This window comes from Ranitomeya imitator, chromosome 8 (genome assembly GCF_032444005.1).
Source record: "Ranitomeya imitator isolate aRanImi1 chromosome 8, aRanImi1.pri, whole genome shotgun sequence".
NCBI lineage: Eukaryota > Metazoa > Chordata > Amphibia > Anura > Dendrobatidae > Ranitomeya > Ranitomeya imitator.
This window is the reverse complement of record NC_091289.1, coordinates 167,718,276-167,741,482: the sequence shown is the minus strand read 5'-3', so window position 1 is coordinate 167,741,482 and position 23,207 is coordinate 167,718,276. Positions and strand designations below refer to the sequence as shown.

Sequence of the window (23,207 nt, the reverse complement as noted above, 5' to 3'; positions counted from 1 at the left end):
ATCTGCCACCTTTCAGCCCAAGTTTCCAACTTATCCAGATCCATCTGTAGCAGAATACTATCTTCTCTTGTATTAACTGCTTTACATAGTTTTGTATCATCTGCAAATATCGATATTTTACTGTGTAAACCTTCTACCAGATCATTAATGAATATGTTGAAGAGAACAGGTCCCAATACTGACCCCTGCGGTACCCCACTGGTCACAGTGACCCAGTTAGAGACTATACCATTTATAACCACCCTCTGCTTTCTATCACTAAGCCAGTTACTAACCCATTTACACACATTTTCCCCCAGACCAAGCATTCTCATTTTGTGTACCAACCTCTTGTGCGGCACGGTATCAAACGCTTTGGAAAAATCGAGATATACCACGTCCAATGACTCACCGTGGTCCAGCCTATAGCTTACCTCTTCATAAAAACTGATTAGATTGGTTTGACAGGAGCGATTTCTCATAAACCCATGCTGATATGGAGTTAAACAGTTATTCTCATTGAGATAATCCAGAATAACATCCCTCAGAAACCCTTCAAATATTTTACCAACAATAGAGGTTAGACTTACCGGCCTATAATTTCCCGCTAACGATATCGTTATGTGTGACAGCGACCAACGATCAGGCCCCTGCTGGGAGATCATTGGTCGTTGGGGAATGATCAGGACCTTTTTTTGGTCGCTGATCACCCGCTGTCATTGCTGGATCGGCGTGTGTGACGCCGATCCAGCGATGTGTTCACTGGTAACCAGGGTAAATATCCGGTTACTAAGCGCAGGGCCGCGCTTAGTAACCCGATATTTATCCTGGTTACCATTGTAAAAGTAAAAAATAAAAAACAGTACATACTCACATTCCGATGTCTGTCACGTCCCTCGGCGTCAGCTTCCCTGCACTGACTGTCAGCGCTGGCCGTAAAGCACAGCGGTGACGTCACCGCTTTGCTCTGCTTTACGGCCGGCGCTGACACTGTCAGTGGGAGAAGCTGACGCGGGGGGACGTGACAGACATCGGAATGTATGTACTGTTTTTTTTTTTTAAACTTTTACAATGGTAACCAGGGTAAATATCGGGTTACTAAGCGCGGCCCTGCGCTTAGTAACCCGATGTTTACCCTAGTTACCCGGGGACTTCTGCATCATTGAAGACAGTTTCAACGATGCCAAAGTCTTTCCCCGGATCGTTGGTCGCTGGAGAGAGCTGTCTGTGTGACAGCTCCCCAGCGACCACACAACGACTTACCAACGATCACGGCCAGGTCGTATCGCTGGTCGTGATCGTTGGTAAGTCGTTTAGTGTAACGGTACCTTATCTGAGAGCAACATAATGTTGTGGCATAGATCCTGAATCCTGATTAAAGATTACTGAAGTTTTGATTACAATCTGTTTTATTGCTGCAGATCTACCAGTTCTCTGAATGCTGAGCTCTGTAAAAGTCCTCCCGCACCATTGATTGACAGTTTTCTGTGTGCACTGTCCATAGGCAGAAAACTGCCTATCAGTTGTGGGGGCGAGGTTTTACAGAACTCATGAATATGGAGAGCTACATAGCAGCAGGTTTACTAGTCCTCTAGTGATAATATCCTGCTGATAAAGCAGTGATTGTATCAAAACTACAGCAAGTAACTCAGTTAGTGACATATCACCGGGGTCTCTGCCCCTATATTATACTGATCTCAGATTAGGTGGCAAAAACCTAGTGACAGATTCCCTCTAAATATCTACTGATGAAGACTTTTTCACATAACAAACCATACCTTCTACTTGCGCACACATTTCATAGTGCTTGCTCCTCATCAGTGCAAAGCATGACGTCTGATTTGGCTGGGTGAGAAGCATTTAACAGGGGATCTAATGGGTGACATTTATCCTGGTGGAGACTGCAATATTGGCATCAAGAGATTTATAGGTCATGCTGCTTGAATATCTAAATTCTCAAAGGAGCATCACATGGCCTATAAGTCTCCACACAAGGAAGAATGTTAGAGGCCTCGCAGATGACATGGCATTTCGGAAAGGAGAAACATTCCCACACCCATGTGTGATATCAAATTCTATTTTTACGGCTAGGGGGTCTAACTTAGTGACACATGAAGTCATAACTCCACAAATCACTTCAACCAGTAATGTTTTTTCAAGTAGTCCCCAATATATGGAGTTACATTGGACACGTCACGGCGGACTATAATTGTTTTTGACCAGAAAAGAAATATGTCAAATGGTGTTTGTACTTTATAGTACAGTCTGTGTGGGTAGAAAGTAAAGGTTGTCATAGAGATTAGTTTTCACCATAGTGGCTGCATTTTTCTTTACAGTAGGTGGCTGAAGAATACTTTAGTAAGCGCAGCGGGAAACCATCAGTCTATCCAGATATAAACTTTGTGTTCTTTCATTAGTCATTTTGCATAAGGTCATGGAAGGTTTTTATAGAAAGTTTGGTCCCTTCTATCAGTTAATCAGTCTATGAACATTCCTTAAAATCCCGAAGACCGGGATTGGCAAAGATTATGCATTAATGGGTTCCTACAACACTTTTCGGCACTTTTTGACCATAGTCGATCATAATACACGATCCAACACTTATAATTTTTCTTACTACATACTTTGATTTTCCATCTTGGCCATCTTGGTATTTCATCGAGAACTTTCTTGCTGTGTCTAATTGCGTGTGAGTGGTCGTATGGGAAGTCTATGCTGCTTTATGATATGAGGGCACACAATTGTAGATACAATTTAGATCAATAAGAAAATGCATATTAGTTGGAAAATTGGTTTAAAAACACATTAAAATGCTCCGTAATAATGGTCCATTAGAGGCACTTGCTCCATCAGCGTCTACTGCTGGGAAATGGTAAGGCTCTTCCATCTGTTAGATAATGCAAATAGGAAGAACAATCAGCTTTATGTAGAGTGAATGAAATTTAATTTCTTTTTATTCGATGCGTTTACTCTTGAATATTCTTCCCAGGGAGTTTGGTCGTTGGAAAGTGAAGAACATGGCGCTGGAAAGTAAGGAATTTCCTAATCTAACACTGGCTCCAGAGTTTGTCCGGAACATCCGCCAATTGGGCAGGAGACCAAGCTCGGCACAAATCACAGAGAACTTGATAAAGAAGTATGGCACTCATATTCTTCTTTCTGCCGTGCTGGGAGGTGAGTTTAAGAACAATTTAACCAAAGTTGAACTGGAGTGCCAAGAGCCCACCAGTAACGTCAACTTCAAGAGCCCACTGTTTAATTACAAGCAAATGTGACATTATCCTAATTCACAAATCTATAGCGATCAACTGGGTAGATTAATAAATGAATAAGATGCTGCCTTTATCTGTACATAGTAAATCAAGTGTATTGTGCCAAGTATTGCTCATGTAAGATGGTGGTTGTCCACTCCTGCAAAGGGGCCCACTGGAGGATTCACCTGTTCTCCCGTGGGCCAGTCCGAACCTGATTATATCCTAAAAATATATAAAGAATTGCGGCACTCACCCATTTGCAGTAAGAACGAACACCGCGCGAAACGGCTGTTGTCCATCTCTTTCCCCGCATCTCTCTGCACGCCTGCTGTCCTTATGGACTTTGTTTTTAAACCTTGAAATTGTATAATAAAGAATTTGTTCTTACTGTAAATGGGTGAGTGCCACATTTCTTTATATATTTTTCCTCATTTAGTCTGATGCATTTTTTGCTGAGCACCAGATACCCATTGCATTCTATGGCTAGCTATCGTTTTTAAAACGGATCTTGTGTCTATAAATACACGTTCCCCTAGTGCCATTCATTCATCATTTTCTTTGGACATTGGACTGATTATAACTAGTGATTAGGGTTGAGCGACACGGGTCGGCTATTTTCAGAAGTCGCCGACTTTTGGCAAAGTCGGGTTTCATGAAACCCGACCTGACCCCTGTGTGGGGTCGGCCATGAGGTCGGCGATCTTCTGATCTGGAATCGGAATTCCGAGACCGAGTTCCGATATGTTTAAGATATCGGGAATCGGTATCGGAATTCATATTTAAGTGTAAAATAATGAATAAAAAAAAAAATATTGATATACTCACCCTCGGACGCGCCCTGGTTCTCACCGACAGCCTTCCTTCCTAAGAATGAGCGCCTGAAGGGCCTTCGATGACGTCGCAGCTTGTGATTGGTCGCGTGAGCGGTCACATGGGCGGTCACGCGACCAATCACAAGCCGCGACGTCATCTAAGGTCCTTCAGGCGCTAATTCTTAGGAAGGAAGCGTCCGAAAGCGCGTCCGAAGGTGAGGGTGAGTATATTCCTAATAGGAATATACTCACCCTCGGACGCGCCCTGGTTCTAACTGGCAGCCTTCCTTCCTAAGAATCAGCGCGTGAAGGACCTTAGATGACGTCGCAGCTTGTGATTGGTCGTGTGACCACCCATGTGACCGCTCACGCGACCAATCACAAGCCGCGACGTCATCGAAGGCCCTTCAGGCGCTCATTCTTAGGAAGGAAGGCTGCCGGTTAGAACCAGGGCGTGTCCGAGGGTAAGTATATCAATATTTTTTATTTTTATTCTTTATTTTACACTTAAATATGGATCCCAGGGCCTGAAGGAGAGTTTCCTCTCCTTCAGACCCTGGGAACCATTAGCATCCCATTGCACTGCATTGGGTTTTGTGTTTCGGCCGACCCCGACCCCGACTTTTCTATAGGATCGGCCGATTTCACTCGACCCGACTTTTGAGAAAGTCGGGTTTTGTGAAACCCAACCCGATCCTATAAAAAGAAAAGTCGCTCAACCCTACTAGTGATCATGAGTGAATATACTTGTTGCTCGAGTTTTCCAGAGCACGCTCGGGTGATCTCCGAGTATTTGTTAGTGTTCGGAGATTTTGATTTCATCGCAGCAGCTGAATGATTTACAGCTATTAGCCAGGCTGAGTACATGTGGGGGTTGCCTGGTTGCTAGGGAATCCCCACATGTATTCAAGCAGGCTAGTAGCTGTAAATCATCCAGCTGTAGGGATGAAAACTATATCTCCGAACACTAACAAATACTCGGAGATCACCCGAGCGTGCTCAGGAAAACCCGAGCAACGAATATACTCGCTCATCACTAGTAATAACCTAAACCTAATATCTCTTATACATCAGATGCATAGAGAACAGTGGTAAGACTCGCTCATTTGGCAAGGCAATATTATTTCTGTGGAACCTGCCCTTCACATGCCAATGTCCTCTGTTCCTGTCCAGTTGATTATGTTCTACTCAAAGATTTCCTAATAGTTGGTGATTTAGACATTCATTCTTTACTGACCCATCTATGTAACCAAGTATGGGACATGTCCAAGCATATCTGTTTTGGCTGAAGATGAATTTGAAGAAAACAGTATCTTTGATTATTGATTGACTATGCAATAGATCTGGCAATTAATTCCAGAACGACTGACCAAACTCCACCTAATGTCTCCTCCTTGGCTTTCATTGATGGCTCCACTGTTCTAACAGGCAGTGAAATATTGTGCTTGAGTAGTGTGCATGCAGCAGACTCTCCCTGTCATGGTCGCATGTAAGTGACCTTATTTCCTATAGAATTCTGCACATGCACAATTGCTGGAATGCAAAACACAATTGCAAGATTTCTCTTTTTTTTCTGGGAAATGAACTCAATAACATTTGAAGTATATTGGAGAGGTAGCTCTCCACAACCGGGAGAGACTTGCGCATGCACAGTGCTCTTGCGTGAGTTTTTGGTGCATGATGTCATCTCAGACATACTAATCAGAAGCTACGTCAGAGATAAGGAGTAGGGTCACAAGGCTCTGGTCTGGCAGCTATGTACATGGTTGCTGGACCAGGTTCCTGCACATCTTTTAAATAATCTCTAACCAAAACAATTTTGTGCTTCCTTTAATCTTAAAAGATCTTTGAGATTTGTAACTCTGCCCTTGTTGAATTAGCTTTATATGGCAAACTCTAGCAGACACAGCTTTGGCGGCAGTATGTGACAACGGGAATGGCTTTTCACATTACTATACTTTGCCCTGGAGCAAATGTTCAAGGATTCAGTGGATTAACATTCAGTCTAATAGCTGAATCCTTTCCTGGTGATAATGTCTTCCATTTTACTCATTTGATGGCGATGATGATGGTTGGTCTTACCATTACTTGGACAAGAAACTCCTTAAAGGGAAACTCCTTAAAGGGGTTGCCTTATTGCTTACAGTATCCCCTTAAGGATAAACTTATTACAGAGTGTCATAGAGTGCAAACCCCCAATAATCAGCGATATTTTGCAGAGAAACCCATCAGGAGTGAAACATTATAATTAAGGTATTTTAAAGTGTCTATGGCATTAACAAATAAGACATAACGCTGAGTGACGAGGAAATATATGGTCACAGTAACCTTTATTGATTATAACATATATCAAATCAACCTGGATGGCACCAAACAGCACCAGAATAAATACTCCAGAGTCGCACCGTTCCAACTCAGGGGTGACAAATGTCACAGTGCTTTCCACTCTACAATTTTTTTACCTGTTTCCTGTCAACCGTCCCAGCAGGAACTAAACCATAAATGTACGGTCTTCAGTGAGGAAGGGGGGTTCAAACTGTCCAGGTAACTTGAATCCTAACTATCCAGGGGTACTCTTGAAGGTAGAGAGGCCTGAGTCTCCGACCTTACTATGCTCCTGTTAAACCCTAATCTGTCCCCTCCCTCACTCCATGTGGCCTTGGACAGAAATATAATGTAAAGAAGACACAAAGACAAAACAGGGATAACAGAAAACCTATGTCATACAAAAGAAATCATCAACAATAGGGATGAGGATAGAGACAAGAAAGAATAAACTAAATGGAACAGGGACCAGGAGAAAAGCATACACATACTATAGCAAACCACAGAACACCTCTATAACAACTTTATTCCAACCACTTAGCTTTAGCACAGGAAGATAAATCTTTCACTAGCAGAGACAAGAAGGTCTGATTAGTTTATATAGGAAGAGGTATTGACCAGATCAAAAGCAGCTGAAATGGAGCTGTATGTCTCTGACCAGCATAGAAAAGGTCATTAACCTCTTCAGCACAAGAAGAAAATAAATCCATTTAATATGGGACACAAATCACACCATCTCTAAAGAAGACCTACAATTCATTACCCGACATGACCATCTAGCTCCAGGACTTCCAAGGGAACATGACAACCTTGTGACATAAAGTAATAACAATGGATCAACATATCTCCAAAGTGACTCCATCCCACCAACCAAGGTCATTCCTGACCTCGTCACCTCCAGCTGGTATGGCATAACTATAAACATAGCTCAGAACTAACACACCACAGCCAGAATTTTATGCTAGCCAAATGAAGAAAACAACATAAGTATGGGCAGGTCATTCACCGGTACTGGATCTGTAGGGAAAATGATGATCCATGGCTCTTCTTCTTCTTTTAAGGTACCACTAACTTTTCCACATGACTTTCCACAACTTCCTACCCAGTCCTAAGCTGAGTCTCCACCTATGGGACCTGGGCCTTAACCCCACATCCCATAACTTAGTTTTGTTGACATGTAAAATACCTAATAACCCTTTCCTGGACTCCTTCCTCCAAATCCCTACCATATCCGGGCCTACACTCTAGCTACACCTGTTGCAGCACTATCTTTTCCTAGTTCCCAATTTACACTGTCCATCAACTGTATGGAGGCATCTTCATGGATAAGACTTCACAACAACTCCTCCCTTTAACACATAGGAATTTTGTAAACCCAACTTTGGCCATCACCAACTTTTTTTGGTTGTGGTTGGAGCCAAGTTTAAAGTACAAAATAGTAAACCACTATATTTTTGTGTTAAACCTCCTGTATGTGGCTTCTATATATTCAGTCTAGTGATATTATGCAAGGATAAAAGTATGATCGTTACCCCCCACGACTGAAAAACTTTACCAATGTAAATGCAAAAGTTCTACAAAGGTGAATAAATCCTATAAGTGTGTATAAACAATCATATCAAATGCACATTACTTTGCTGCTATGGTAACAAATCAAACAGGTAACAACATCCAGGTATGACAGATGTGTAACAATACATTTTCTTTATTCTATTTGTCCCTTCACCATATTCCGCCTTAGGTTTTTTTTTCTATAACATAAAAGACTATATTATTTAATAGCTTTTGGTCAAATTTAACCCCTTTCTGCCATTAGACGTACTATTGCGTCCATGTGGGGTGGGCTTTACTTCCCAAGGACGCAATAGTACGTCATATGCGATCGGCAGCGCTCACGGGGGGAGCGCCGCCGATCGCGGCCGGGTGTCAGCTGTTTATCGCAGCTGACATCCGGCACTATGTGCCAGGAGCGGTCACGGACCGCCCCCGGCACATTAACCCCCGGCACACCGCGATCAAAGATGATCGCGATGTGCCGGCGGTACAGGGAAGCACCGCGCAGGGAGGGGGCTCCCTGCGGGCTTCCCTGAGCCCCCCGCAGCAACGCGATGTGATCGCGTTGCTGCGAGGGTCTCACCTCCCTCCCTGCTCAGTCCAGCTCCGGATCCAAGATGGCCGCGGATCCGGGTCCTGCAGGGAGGGAGGTGGCTTCACAGAGCCTGCTCAGAGCAGGCACTGTGAAGCAGCCTGCACTCCTATCAGATCAGTGATCTGACAGAGTGCTGTGCAAACTGTCAGATCACTGATCTGTGATGTCCCCCCTGGGACAAAGTAAAAAAGTAAAAAAAAAAAATTTCAAATGTGTAAAAAAAAATAAAAAAAAATATTCCAAAATAATGAAAAAAAAAAAAAAAAATTATTCCCATAAATACATTTCTTTATCTATATAAAAAAAAAAAAACAATAAAAGTACACATATTTAGTATCGCCGCGTCCGTAACGGCCCGACCTATAAAACTGGCCCACTAGTTAACCCCTTCAGTAAACACCGTAAGGAAAAAAAAAAAAAAACGAGGCAAAAAACAACGCTTTATTATCATACCGCCGAACAAAAAGTGGAATAACACGCGATCAAAAAGACAGATATAACTAACCATGGTACCGCTGAAAACGTCATCTTGTCCCGCAAAAAACGAGCCGCCATACAGCATCATCAGCAAAAAAATAAAAAAGTTATAGTCCTGAGAATAAAGCGATGCAAAAATAATTATTTTTTCTATAAAATAGTTTTTATCGTATAAAAGCGCCAAAACATAAAAAAATGATATAAATGAGGTGTCGCTGTAATCGTACTGACCCGAAGAATAAAACTGCTTCATCAATTTTACCAAACGCGGAACGGTATAAACGCCTCCCCCAAAAGAAATTCATGAATAGCTGGTTTTTGGTCATTCTGCCTCACAAAAATCGGAATAAAAAGCGATCAAAAAATGTCACGTGCCCGAAAATGTTACCAATAAAAACATCAACTCGTCCCGCAAAAACCAAGACCTCACATGACTCTGTGGACCAGAATATAGAAAAATTATAGCTCTCAAAATGTGGTAACGCAAAAAATATTTTTTGCAATAAAAAGCGTCTTTCAGTGTGTGACGGCTGCCAATCATAAAAATCCGCTAAAAAACCCGCTATAAAAGTAAATCAAACCCCCCTTCATCACCCCCTTAGTTAGGGAAAAATTAAAAAAATGTATTTATTTCCATTTTCCCATTAGGGCTAGGGTTAGAGTTAGGGCTAGGGTTAGGGCTAGGGTTAGGGCTAGGGTTAGGGCTAGGGCTAGGGTTAGGGCTAGGGTTAGGGCTAGGGTTAGGGCTAGGGTTAGGGTTAGGGCTAGGGTTAGGGCTAGGGTTAGGGTTAGGGCTAGGGTTAGGGCTAGGGTTAGGGCTAGGGCTACAGTTTGGGTTGGGGCTAAAGTTACAGTTAGGGTTTAGATTACATTTACGGTTGGGAATAGGGTTGGGATTAGGGTTAGGGGTGTGTCAGGGTTAGAGGTGTGGTTAGGGTTACTGTTGGGATTAGGGTTAGGGATGTGTTTGGATTAGGGTTTCAGTTATAATTGGGGGGTTTCCACTGTTTAGGCACATCAGGGGCTCTCCAAACGCGACATGGCGTCCGATCTCAATTCCAGCCAATTCTGCGTTGAAAAAGTAAAACAGTGCTTCTTCCCTTCCGAGCTCTCCCGTGTGCCCAAACAGGGGTTTACCCCAACATATGGGGTATCAGCGTACTCAGGACAAATAGGACAACAACTTTTGGGGTCTAATTTCTCCTGCTACCCTTGGGAAAATACAAAACTCGGGGCTAAAACATATTTTTTGTGGGAAAAAAAAAGATTTTTTATTTTCACGGCTCTGCGTTATAAACTGTAGTGAAACACTTGGGGGTTCAAAGTTCTCACAACACATCTAGATTAGTTCCCTGGGGGGTCTAGTTTCCAATATGGGGTCACTTGTGGGGGGTTTCTACTGTTTAGGTACATTAGGGGTTCTGCAAACGCAATGTGACGTCTGCAGACCATTCCATCTAAGTCTGCATTCCAAATGGCGCTCCTTCCCTTCCGAGCTCTGCCATGCGCTCAAACGTTGGTTTCCCCCAACATACGGGGTATCAGCGTACTCAGGACAAATTGGACAACAACTTTTGGGGTCGAATTTCTCCTCTTACCCTCGGGAAAATACAAAACTGGGGGCTAAAAAATAATTTTTGGGGGAAAGATTTTTTTTTTTAATTTTCACGGCTCTGCGTTACAAACTGTAGTGAAACACTTGGGGGTTCAAAGCTATCACAACACATCTAGATGAGTTCCTTAGGGGGTCTAGTTTCCAAAATGGTGTCACTTGTGGGAGGTTTCTACTGTTTAGGTACATTAGGGGCTCTGCAAATGCAATGTGACACCTGCAGACCATTCCATCTAAGTCCTCATTCCAAATGGAGCTCCTTCCCTTCCGAGCCCTCCCATGCGCCCAAACAGTGGTTCCCCCCCACATATGGGGTATCAGCGCACTCAGGACAAATTGGGCAACAAATTTTGGGGTCCAATTTCTCCTGTTACCCTCAGGAAAATACAAAACTGGGGGCTAAAAAAATAATTTTTGTGGGAAAAAAATTTTGTTTTATTTTTACGGCTCTGCATTATAAACTTCTGTGAAGCACTTGGTGGGTCAAAGTGCTCACCACACCTCTAGATAAGTTCCTTAGGGGGTCTACTTTCCAAAATGGTGTCATTTGTGGGGGGTTTCAATGTTTAGGCACATCAGTGGCTCTTCAAACGCAACATAGCGTCCCATCTCAATTCCTGTCAATTTTGCATTGAAAAGTCAAACGGCGCTCCTTCCCTTCCGAGCTCTCCCATCCGCCCAAACAGTGGTTTACCCCCACATATGGGCTATCAGCGTACTCAGGACAAATTGTACAACAACTTTTGGGGTCCAATTTCTTCTCTTACCCTTGGGAAAATAAAAAATTGGGGGCGAAAAGATAATTTTTGTGAAAAAATATAATTTTTTATTTTTACGGTTCTACATTATAAACTTCTGTGAAGCACTTGTTGGGTCAAAGTGCTCACCACACCTCTAGATAAGTTCCTTAGGGGGTCTACTTTCCAAAATGGTGTCACTTGTGGGGGGTTTCAATGTTTAGCCACATCAGGGGCTCTCCAAACGAAACATGGCGTCCCATCTCAATTCCAGTCAATTTTGCATTGAAAAGTCAAATGGCACTCCTTCGCTTCCGAGCTCTGCCATGCGCCCAAACAGTGGTTTACCCCCACATGTGGGGTATTGGCATACTCAGGACAAATTGTACAACAATGTTTGGGGTCCATTTTCTCCTGTTACCCTTGGTAAAATAAAACAAATTGGAGCTGAATTACATTTTTTGTGAAAAAAAGTTAAATGTTCATTTTTATTTAAACATTCAAAAAATTCCTGTGAAGCACCAGAAGGGTTAATAAACTTCTTGAATATGGTTTTGAGCACCTTGAGGGGTGTAGTTTTTAGAATGGTGTCACACTTGGGTATTTTCTATCATATAGACCCCTCAAAATGACTTCAAATGAGATGTGGTCCCTAAAATAAAATGGTGTTGTAGAAATGAGAAATTGCTGGTCAACTTTTAACCCTTATAACTCCCTAACAAAAAAAAATTTTGGTTCCAAAATTGTGCTGATGTAAAGTAGACATGTGGGAAATGTTACTTATTAAGTATTTTGTGTGACATATCTCTGTGATTTAATTGCATAAAAATTCAAAGTTGGAAAATTGCGAAATTTTCATAATTTTCGCCAAATTTCCGTTTTTTTCACAAATAAACGCAGGTTATATCAAATAATTTTTACCATTGTCATGAAGTACAATATGTCACGAGAAAACAATGTCAGAATCACCAGGATCCATTGAAGCGTTCCAGAGTTATAACCTCATAAAGGGACAGTGGTCAGAATTGTAAAAATTGGCCCGGTCATTAACGTGCAAACCACCCTTGGGGGTAAAGGGGTTAAAGAGATGAATTGAGAAGAAGTAAATTGATAAGCCTCATTCATGTCAGTGTTCTATCCATGTTTTGCACAGTTAATACCTGTACATTATAGGAGCTGTTCGCATGTACCTATCTGATAGATTTTAGGCCCTTAGTAAAAATAAAATGTCCTGGACATTTACAGATTCTTTTCTCCAGTCTCTTCCTTGGACGGTTCTCCACCATGACAGATCTAGTTTATAGCATATTATTACACAGATAATATATGAATATGAATATTTTAGCTAACATTATCATCGGTGTTGCGTAGCCTATATACAGTACAGGTGGCTGCGACATCATCATTACTTATGTAAATATCTTCACACTTACCAGCCGCAGGTGTAAAATCTGTATACACCCAGCAAGTGCACACTTTCAATCAGATGGTAGTATGGCATATAAGAAAAGATCCAATGTTATCTCATGCATAATGTATGAAGATCAGGTATTAGGACAGATATTTCACTTAATAGGCTTAAAGGAGCTCTCTACCTAAGGAAAGAAAAACAGAATGCTAACTGTTATCAGTCAGTAGAGATGAGCGAACCTGAACTTAAAAGTTGGGGGTTCGTACTGGACAGTTAGTGTCTGGTGCGAAACGACGAACACGAAGTTCTCCTGGTAGTCCGTTGCAATGTTCGGAGTTACAGGGGAAGTCTGTGAGAGAGAGATTTTCCAGCTCAAAATGTTTTTAATGGGTTGCGGGTTCGAAGTAAATTTGGATATAGTTCTGGTTCCCAAACTGAACTTTAAAATAAAGTTTGGGTTGCATACCAGAAACCGAACTTCCATGGGTCCGCTCATCCCTGTTATCAGTGTTTCAGCAAAGTCCTAAAATTCTTGGACTTTCAGAAACCTGAAGAGGATACAGCAGTCCCACTTGTTCAGATGATCTCCATTTTTTGCTCAGAATTGTAGGGGGTGGGAAAGATAAAGTAGCAAGGCTTACAGCAGGGGAAGAGTAAAGGCCCCTTCACATTTAGCGACGCTGCAGCGATACCGACAACGATCCGGATCGCTGCAGCATCGCTGTTTGGTCGCTGGAGAGCTGTCACACAGACCGCTCTCCAGCGACCAACGATGCCGGTAACCAGGGTAAACATCGGGTAACTAAGCGCAGGGCCGCGCTTAGTAACCCGATGTTTACCCTGGTTACCATGCTAAAAGTAAAAAAAAAACAAACAGTACATACTTACCTACAGCCGTCTGTCCTCCAGCACTGCGCTCTGCTTCTCTGCTCTCCTCCTGTACTGTCTGGGAGCCGGAAAGCAGAGCGGTGACGTCACCGCTCTGCTTTCCGGCTCACAGCCAGTACAGGAGGAGTGCAGAGCACAGCGCCGGGGACAGACAGCGGTAGGTAAGTATGTACTGTTTGTTTTTTTTTACTTTTAGCATGGTAACCAGGGTAAACATCGGGTTACTAAGCGCGGCCCTGCGCTTAGTTACCCGATGTTTACCCTGGTTACCAGTGAAGACATCGCTGGATCGGTGTCACACACGCCGATCCAGCGATGTCAGCAGGAGTCCAGCGACGAAATAAAGTTCTGGACTTTATTCAGCGACCAACGATCTCCCAGCAGGGGCCTGATCGTTGGTCGCTGTCACACAGAACGATTTCATTAACGATATCGTTGCTACGTCACAAATAGCAACGATATCGTTAACAATATCGTTATGTGTGAAGGTACCTTAAGACAGCGGCAGGGACAACATGAGGAAGTCATGGGAACAAATAGGAGGAACATATAGAAATTGTATTTTACTATGTAGAATAGGACAGAAACACAAGACAAGGTATCTTAATATTCTCATTGCAGATTACAAGGTAAATCTGAATCCTTTACACCTGGATAGACCCAAAAGAAAATTAACATTTATTATAATTAAAAAACATAGTTTTATCCAGAACTGAATAACTGATGACTTATGAGATTGCAGGTGGTCTGACACCTTGTCCCCTCACCGATCAGTTGTAAACTGCTTCTGCAGTGGTTGGAACTAAGCAATGAATAGGGTGGAACGCAATAGCCCCTCACATTGTGTAGTGGCCACTTCTAGTACTGCACATATCTCCCAATTAATAGGTCATCAATTGCTCATTCCTTGAGCAACTCTTTAAACTGAAGCTCAGAATTTAGACTGATATTCTGTACTAGCTATTGAACCCGTTCTATGCCCGGGTGGCGAGCATTTATATTGGTATATGGTCTCCATCCTGGTATGTGCTGCTCCATCCTGCGTCCCCATCCTGTCATGTGCTGCTCCCATCCTGCGTCCCCATTTTGTCATGTTCTGCTCCCATCCTGTGTCCCCATCCTGTCATGCGCTGCTCCCTTCCTGCGTCCCCATCCTGTCATGCGCTGCTCCCATCCTGCATCCCCATCCTGTCATGCGCTGCTCCCATCCTGCGTCCCCATCCTGTCATGCGCTGCTCCCATCCTGCGTCCCTATCCTGTCATGCCCTGCTCCCATCCTGCGTCCCCATCCTGTCATGCGCTGCTCCCATCCTGCGTCCCCATCCTGTGATGCGCTGCTCCCATCCTGCGTCCCCATCCTGTCATGCGCTGCTCCCATCCTGCGTCCCCATCCTGTCATGCGCTGCTCCCATCCTGCGTCCCCATCCTGTCATGCGCTGCTCCCATCCTGCATCCCCATCCTGTCATGTGCTGCTCCCATCCTGCGTCCCCATCCTGTCATGTGCTGCACCCATCCTGCGTCCCCAACCTGTCATGTGCTGCTCCATCCTGCGTCCCCATCCTGTTATGCGCTGCTCCCATCCTGCGTGCCCATCCTGTCATGCGCTGCTCCTATCCTGCGTCCCCATCCTGTCATGCGCTGCACCCATCCTGTGTCCCCATCCTGTCATGTGCTGCTCCATCCTGCGTCCCCATCCTGTCATGCGCTGCTCCTATCCTGCGTCCCCATCCTGTCATGCGCTGCACCCATCCTGCGTCCCCATCCTGTCATGTGCTGCACCCATCCTGCGTCCCCATCCTGTCATGTGCTGCTCCATCCTGCGTCCCCATCCTGTCATGTGCTGCTCCGTCCTGCGTCCCCATACTGCCTCTGACCTGCTCGGCCCTGCTGCCTCTGACCCGCTTTGCGCCGAGTGCTGGGGGGCCTGAGCAGGCGGGGACACCGGCGCTCTGTGTGGGTCAGGTGCCGGTATCGCCGCCAGCTCAGGACCCCCAGCACTTACTATATTCACCTGTCCTCCGTTCCACCGCTGTGTGCCGCCATCTTCCCGGTCCTCTGGCTGTGACTGGTCAGTCAGAGGGCGGCGCCGGCGTGCATTAAGCGCGTCATCGCGCCCTCTGAACTGAAGGTCACAGGCCGAGGACCTGGAAGATGGCGGCGCACAGCGGTGGAACGAAGGACAGGTGAATATAGCCGATACTCACCCTCCTGGCGGTCCCTGCTTCTCTGTTGGAGATCGCGGTGTGCGTTCAGTGTTAGCGCATACCGCGATCTCCCGGGAGCGTCACTCTGTGAGGCCCAGACTGCGCAGGTGCTTGCGCCTGCGCAGTCTATAAAGGCTTCGGACAGAGTGATGCTCCCAGCGTTATATTATAGATATGGCATATGTGCCTATCAATGGATAGAGTTGAGGTTTTGTCACAATGTGCTACCATCCATCATAGTTTACTTACGGTACTTGGTCAATTACTGCTTTTAGGCAGTACAGGATACTTGTATTCTGCTGACAGCACCAATAGCACTGAAAAGGATTGTTATCCTGGTACAAGTCTGCAATCAGCCTATGTGACTGCAGACTCTTGAATGCTCTGCGCTGTGAGGATTTTTCAGTGACGACGCCATTTGCGGGTGGTTATGTGACCGACCACAAATATGCGATTTGCATATTTCCAGCCACATTCCAACTAGACTTTATCCGCTCAGCACACTTGCATTGAGCGAAGTCGCACACATGTAGTTGACACGTGACAGCATGTATGCAAATCACATACTTGTGCCCACGAGCCTGCTGCTCCTGTGGCCGGCACCAGAGAATCCTCACAGCAAGCAGTGCGAGCGATGTATTGATTTACAATCACATAGTGACATTTTTCCCTAAGACTTGACAACCCCTTTAAGACAGTTGTTACTTTTAACCACAATTGCTGCCACCCTCAAAAGCAGGAGAGACTGTGACTTACCTTTGGCAGAAAAGGCACCAAAGTTTAGCACTTTTTGGTACAATTTGCAATATTAAGTATCAGATATTTTGGTATCTCTATATGATTGTTGTACCTCATCCAAAAGAAGGGGTAAGACGTTGTACTGGGAATGTTAGACAGAAAGGAAAATGGCATAAGATGCACCAATGTGTTCCCAAACTATAAGTATAAAATTGCTCTACAACTAAACCAACCGAGAGGCAGTCTAAAGTAAGACAAAGGTTTCCAAGGTGGCCCCAATCTTATAATCCAGAGCATACATACTGATTAGTACATACATCCTGATTAGTACATACATACTGATTAGTACATGCATCCTGATTAGTGCATACATACTGATGAGTGCATACATACTGATTAGTACATACAACCTGATTAGTACATACACACTGATTAGTACATACAACCTGATTAGTACATACATACTGATGAGTGCATACATCCTGATTAGTACATACATACTGATTAGTACATTCAACCTGATTAGTACATACATACTGATTAGTACATACAACCTGATTAGTACATACATACTGATGAGTGCATACATCCTGATTAGTGCATACATACTGATGAGTGCATACATACTGATTAGTACATACAACCTGATTAGTACATACATACTGATTAGTACATACAACCTGATTAGTACATACATACTGATTAGTACATACAACCTGATTAGTACATACATACTGATTAGTACATACATCCTGATTAGTACATACATACTGATTAGTACATACATCCTGATTAGTACATTCAACCTGATTAGTACATACATACTGATTAGTACATACAACCTGATTAGTACATACATACTGATTAGTACATACATCCTGATTAGTACATACAACCTGATTAGTACATACATACTGATTAGTACATACAACCTGATTAGTACATACATACTGATTAGTACATGCATCCTGATTAGTACATACATACTGATGAGTGCATACATACTGATTAGTACATACAACCTGATTAGTACATACATACTGATTAGTACATGCATCCTGATTAGTGCATATATAGTGATTAGTACATACATACTGATTAGTACATACATACTGATTAGTGCATACATACTGATTAGTACATATATACTGATTAGTACATACATACTGATTAGTACACATGCATACTGATTAGTACATACATACTGATTAGTACATATACTGATTAGTACATATATGCTGATTAGTACATACATACTGATAAGTACATGCATACTGATTAGTACATATATACTGATTAGTACACATGCATACTGATTAGTACATACATACTGATTAGTACATATACTGATTAGTACATATATACTGATTAGTACATACATACTGATTAGTACACATATACTGATTAGTACATATATATGGATTATACTGATTAGTGCATATATACTAATTAGTACATATATACTGATTAGTACATACATACTGATTAGTGCAAATGCATACTGATTAATGCATACATACTGATTAGTACATATACTGATTAGTACATATATACTGATTAGTGCATACATACTGATTAGTACATATATACTGATTAGTACATATATACTGATAATACTGATTAGTGCATATATACTGATTAGTACATACATACTGATTAGTACATGTATAATGATTAGTAGATACATATTGATTAGTACATATACACTGATTAGTACATATATACCGATTATACTGATTAGTGCATATATACTGCTTAGTACATACATACTAATTAGTACATACATACTGATTAGCACATATATACTGATTATACTGATTAGTGCTTATATACTGATTAGTACATATACTGATTAGTACATACATACTGATTAGTACAGATATACTGATTAGTACATACATACTGATTAGTACAAACATACTGAATTGTACATACACACTGATCAGTACATACATACTGATTAGTACTTATGCTGATTAGTACATACATACTGATTAGTACATACATCCTGATTAGTACATATATACTGTTTAGTACATACATACTGATTAGTACATACACACTGATTAGTACATATACTGATTAGTACATACATACTGATTAGTACATACACACTGATTAGTACATACATACTGATTAGTACATACATCCTGATTAGTACATATATACTGATTAGTACATACATACTGATTAGTACATACACACTGATTAGTACATAAATACTGATTAGTACATATACTGATTAGTACATGCAAACTGATTAGTACATATACTGATTAGTACATGCGCACTGATTAGTACATACATACTGATTAGTACATATATACTGATTAGTACATATACTGATTAGTACATAAATACTGATTAGTACAAACACACTGATTAGTACATACATACTGATTAGTACATATATACTGATTAGTACATACATACTGATTAGTACATACACACTGATTCGTACATAAATACTGATTAGTACATATACTGATTAGTACATACGCACTGCTTAGTACATACATACTGATTAGTACATACATACTGATTAGTACATACACACTGATTAGTACATACATACTGATTAGTACATACATACTGATTAGTACATACACACTGATTAGTACATAAATACTGATTAGTACATATACTGATTAGTACATATATACTGATTAGTACATATACTGATTAGTACATACGCACTGCTTAGTACATACATACTGATTAGTACATATATACTGATTAGTACATATACTGATTAGTACATAAATACTGATTAGTACATACACACTGCTTAGTACATACATACTGATTAGTACATATATACTGATTAGTACATATACTGATTAGTACATACGCACTGCTTAGTACATACATACTGATTAGTACATATAACATATATACTGATTAGTACATATACTGATTAGTACATACGCACTGCTTAGTACATACATACTGATTAGTACATATATACTGATTAGTGATGAGCAAACGTGCTGGTGTAACATGTTATCCAATCACATTCGCTTATCACTAATACTGATACAATAGTTTGTGTTTGTTTTTTATTTATATTGGCCCCCACTATTAGTCTCAGATTGAGATTCCTGTAGCTTGTGATCCCCATTAGTGACAGGGGCTGGTGTGAAAGTTCACAATCCCTGTGCAGCGCTATAGACTATGGGGCGACATGAAAGCCATGAAATCAGATAACTTATCCCATTAGTAGATGCAGGATATAAAACGTTGCTGAATAATAGTAAACTCTTCTCTGCATTTAGCTGAGCATAATGGTAATAGAAGGTTTTGCTCAAACACACACTCGTGCAAAACTTATTTCCAACTTTTAGTTTCCCATAATAAAGCTAATGGAGCAGTCTAATTGTATAGAAAACTCTGCACCCCGGGTTTATGTTGGAGAATAAGCTCCATTGTGCTCGGCTGACCTTCTGTATAAACCAATGTATTCAAAGTCAGTCCAAAGATCGTTCTAATGAGCTTTCGATACCGTGCGCTGTTAGGTAACAAAGAGACACCCACTGCTATTTGACTAAAGCGGCATTAACTCTGCTAAGCCATAATACTCTATAAATAAAGATACCGGCTCCGCGGAAGGATGTGGAGACATTTGTAAACCTAATTTAACATGGATAATAGCAGGAGTAAAACAAAATGTAAACCCCCTAGAGCACCTCAGCATCTCGTGAGTCACAAATATTCTTCTAAAATACTTCTAAAGGGGGTCAATGCTCACATATATGTGTTTTCTTCTGCCGATTACACACGTTGGGGACAATATCATAGGAAGCTGATTAACTAATATAAGTTAAAGTGGTCGTCCCATATTAAATTTAATATTCATTGTGCAGACCATAAAATGTTACCATGTGTGAAAAAAAACTATGAGTTTTGCCATGTGCTTACTAGAGATGAGCGGTGTTTGAGTCGAACTCTTCGCCAATTTCGAACTCGAGCTGTTTTGGGCGGTGTTCGAGTCGTTCATCGAACTCGAACAATTTGCTTAAAATTCGGCTGTTCGAGTTTCTGTTCGATAACTGTTCGTTCACCAAAAACCTCGCTTGATTTGCACATTAAAACTGTTTATCATTGTTAATAGACTGTTTCAGTGTATAGTGGGCGGGGGATAGATCTGTGCTGAAATAACGCCGATCTCCATTTTTTTTTTCTTTCCCGCATTTACAGTGGGGCGGTGCAGTCTCTCAGCCTATCAGCAGTGCGCACACACAGCATTGTGCATGTGATGCACACAAGCAAGGGCATGTGTCATTTGCTGTGTTTGCCCCGTCACCACCATTTCTTCACTGCTGCCACTTAGTGTTAGACGGCACCGCTGCTGCTGTGGGCGCTATAGAGTCTAAGAGTGTGAATTGCGAGCGAATTGTCAGAGAGATAGGTTTAGGGAGTCGGGACAAGTTGTAATATCAGCCCTTTTCAGGGTAGGTTACAGCAGTACATAGCACTGTTTTCCAGGCAGGTCTGTGCCAGTGCTGTGCAAGTGTTTGTCACAGCATTTGGTGTAATCTAGCTCAGCCAATCCTTTTGGGCTAGTAGCATTGCCTGATAGTCATCTCAGTAGCCTGCCTGTGAAGCTAGCTACACCGCCTGTGTATCTCAATATTTACTGCATCTAACCCAGTAAATAGTTTTGGGCCTAGGAGCAGTGTCTGCACGTCAGCAGAGTAGCCCACCTGTGAAGCTAGCTACACCGCCTGTGTATCTCAATATTTACTGCATCTAACCCAGTAAATAGTTTTGGGCCTAGGAGCAGTGTCTGCACGTCAGCAGAGTAGCCCACCTGTGAAACAAACTATACCGCCTGTGTATCTAATTTTTAACGGCATCTAGCCCAGGAAATCCTTTTGGGCCTAGTAGAATTTAGTGCTACTCAGCAGCGTACCCCACCCATGAAGCAAGCTACACCGCCTGTTTACCTAAGTACTATTTTTTAACGGCATCTGGCCCAGGAAATCCTTTGGACCTAGTAGCAATTTCTGCTACTCAGCAGAGTACCCCACTCATGAAGCAAGCTACACCGCCTTCTTCCTTTCTCAATCTAGCCCCTCGGCTCTCGGGTGTCCACTCTCCCTTCAGGTGGAGTACCGCATGTATTCACACTGTGGCAAATCTTTTGGGCCCAGGCATGAGAAGTCGTCGAGGTAATAGAAAATATGTGCCGCCTTACAAACGTCCATGACGACACATTCGAGGAAGCAACTAAACGCCTCAAATAGTGAGCAGGATATGGAGCACCTCATGGGCAAACAGCGATCTATGTAGTATGCTCCTTCACAGAAGCAGGACACTATTCAAAGGCACAGGTAGTAACCGGAACGCCCCCTCAATGTCTGTTTTGGCCATTAGGGTGCCCCTTCCCAACTTCTTGACCCGCCTGATTGCCTTGTCATTGCCTTGTCAAAGCGATTCCACGTCGATGTTGTCGTTTACTGACCTGCCCCTTGGATATGACAAAAGGTGTATTAGTCTGAATGTATTGGGTTCCTTTTTTGGCACAACTCCCAACGGGGGTACCACTATGTCTTCTAAGGAAAGTGTTCTGAATGGACCCGCCGCCATTCTACCTAAAGATATTTATTTTTTAATTTTTTTTTCACGACGTCTGGGTGATGGTAGGGTGATTTTAGATTTTTACTCCAGCCTTTCTTGATTTTAGAAGGGCATGACATGACTATATCTGTGTCTCCTCCTCCTTTTACTCCTCCACCTCTTTTCTTTTCGCATGACTATATGTAGTTGTGACTTTTCCATGTGTTTGTTGTGTCTTCTGAGCAGTTTGTCAGCTTTTGGACACCTTTTAAGGTGTTTTCTATGTGTTTTCTATGTGTTTTTTTGTGTTTGTGTTTGCCTGCCATTGGTTTCAATGGGGTTCGACAGTGTTCGTCGAACGTTCGACGAACATTCGTCGAACACATCCCAGTTCGACGAACCGAGCCAAACTCGAACACTAGGGAGGTGGCTCAACACTAGTGCTTACATGTGTAGCACCACGTAGTGCTCAAAGTGAATAGCCTTCTATAGATCATCCACGAGTGCTGGTGGACACACACACTGCTCATTTACTCTAAATAGTCATCCTCTTTAGCCAATGGTAATAGTTTTTTGTCCTGCCTATAATGGAAGAAGCAGAACCTGTGAAGTAGCAACCTAAAATAGCTAAGAAGCTACCAGAGGGGGAAGGAGACTAATTCTATGCAGACCACACCCCCGACAACATAAATGAACAGCATCAGCACCAAGTAGGATAAAGGAAAGTATAAAAATATATATTAAAAATATATTTTTAAAGGGTTTTTCCATTTTTGTGTTCAGGTTCGTTCTGATAAAAATAAATACCGTAATTAAATCAGCCTTATTTACCCACTGACGCTGCCTCTCTTCCACTGCCCCTGGACTTTGTTAATATGCTAAGAACAGTGACATCTTGACTGCAGCACTTGACTACCATGATCAACCACTAGGCCCAGCAATCTGGTGCCATTTACATCATTATCACCTGCGAGTCTTATGTTGGCCACATGCTATAGTCAGACCGTGAGAACTGCACAGGACTTATTGTATTACCTTTAGTCAGTCTAATACCTATAAAC

At 42.3% G+C, this 23,207-nt stretch overlaps 1 protein-coding gene across 1 annotated transcript in view; it reads left to right on the top strand.

Annotated features, from left to right (window-relative positions):
- Nucleotides 1-23,207, top strand: part of BRINP2 (BMP/retinoic acid inducible neural specific 2) — a 364,502-nt gene that overhangs the window by 63,028 nt on the left and 278,267 nt on the right. The window contains exon 3 of the mRNA XM_069737795.1: nucleotides 2,969-3,153. Coding sequence (XP_069593896.1) covers nucleotides 2,969-3,153 — 185 coding nt within the window. The remainder of the gene's footprint in view (nucleotides 1-2,968; nucleotides 3,154-23,207) is intronic.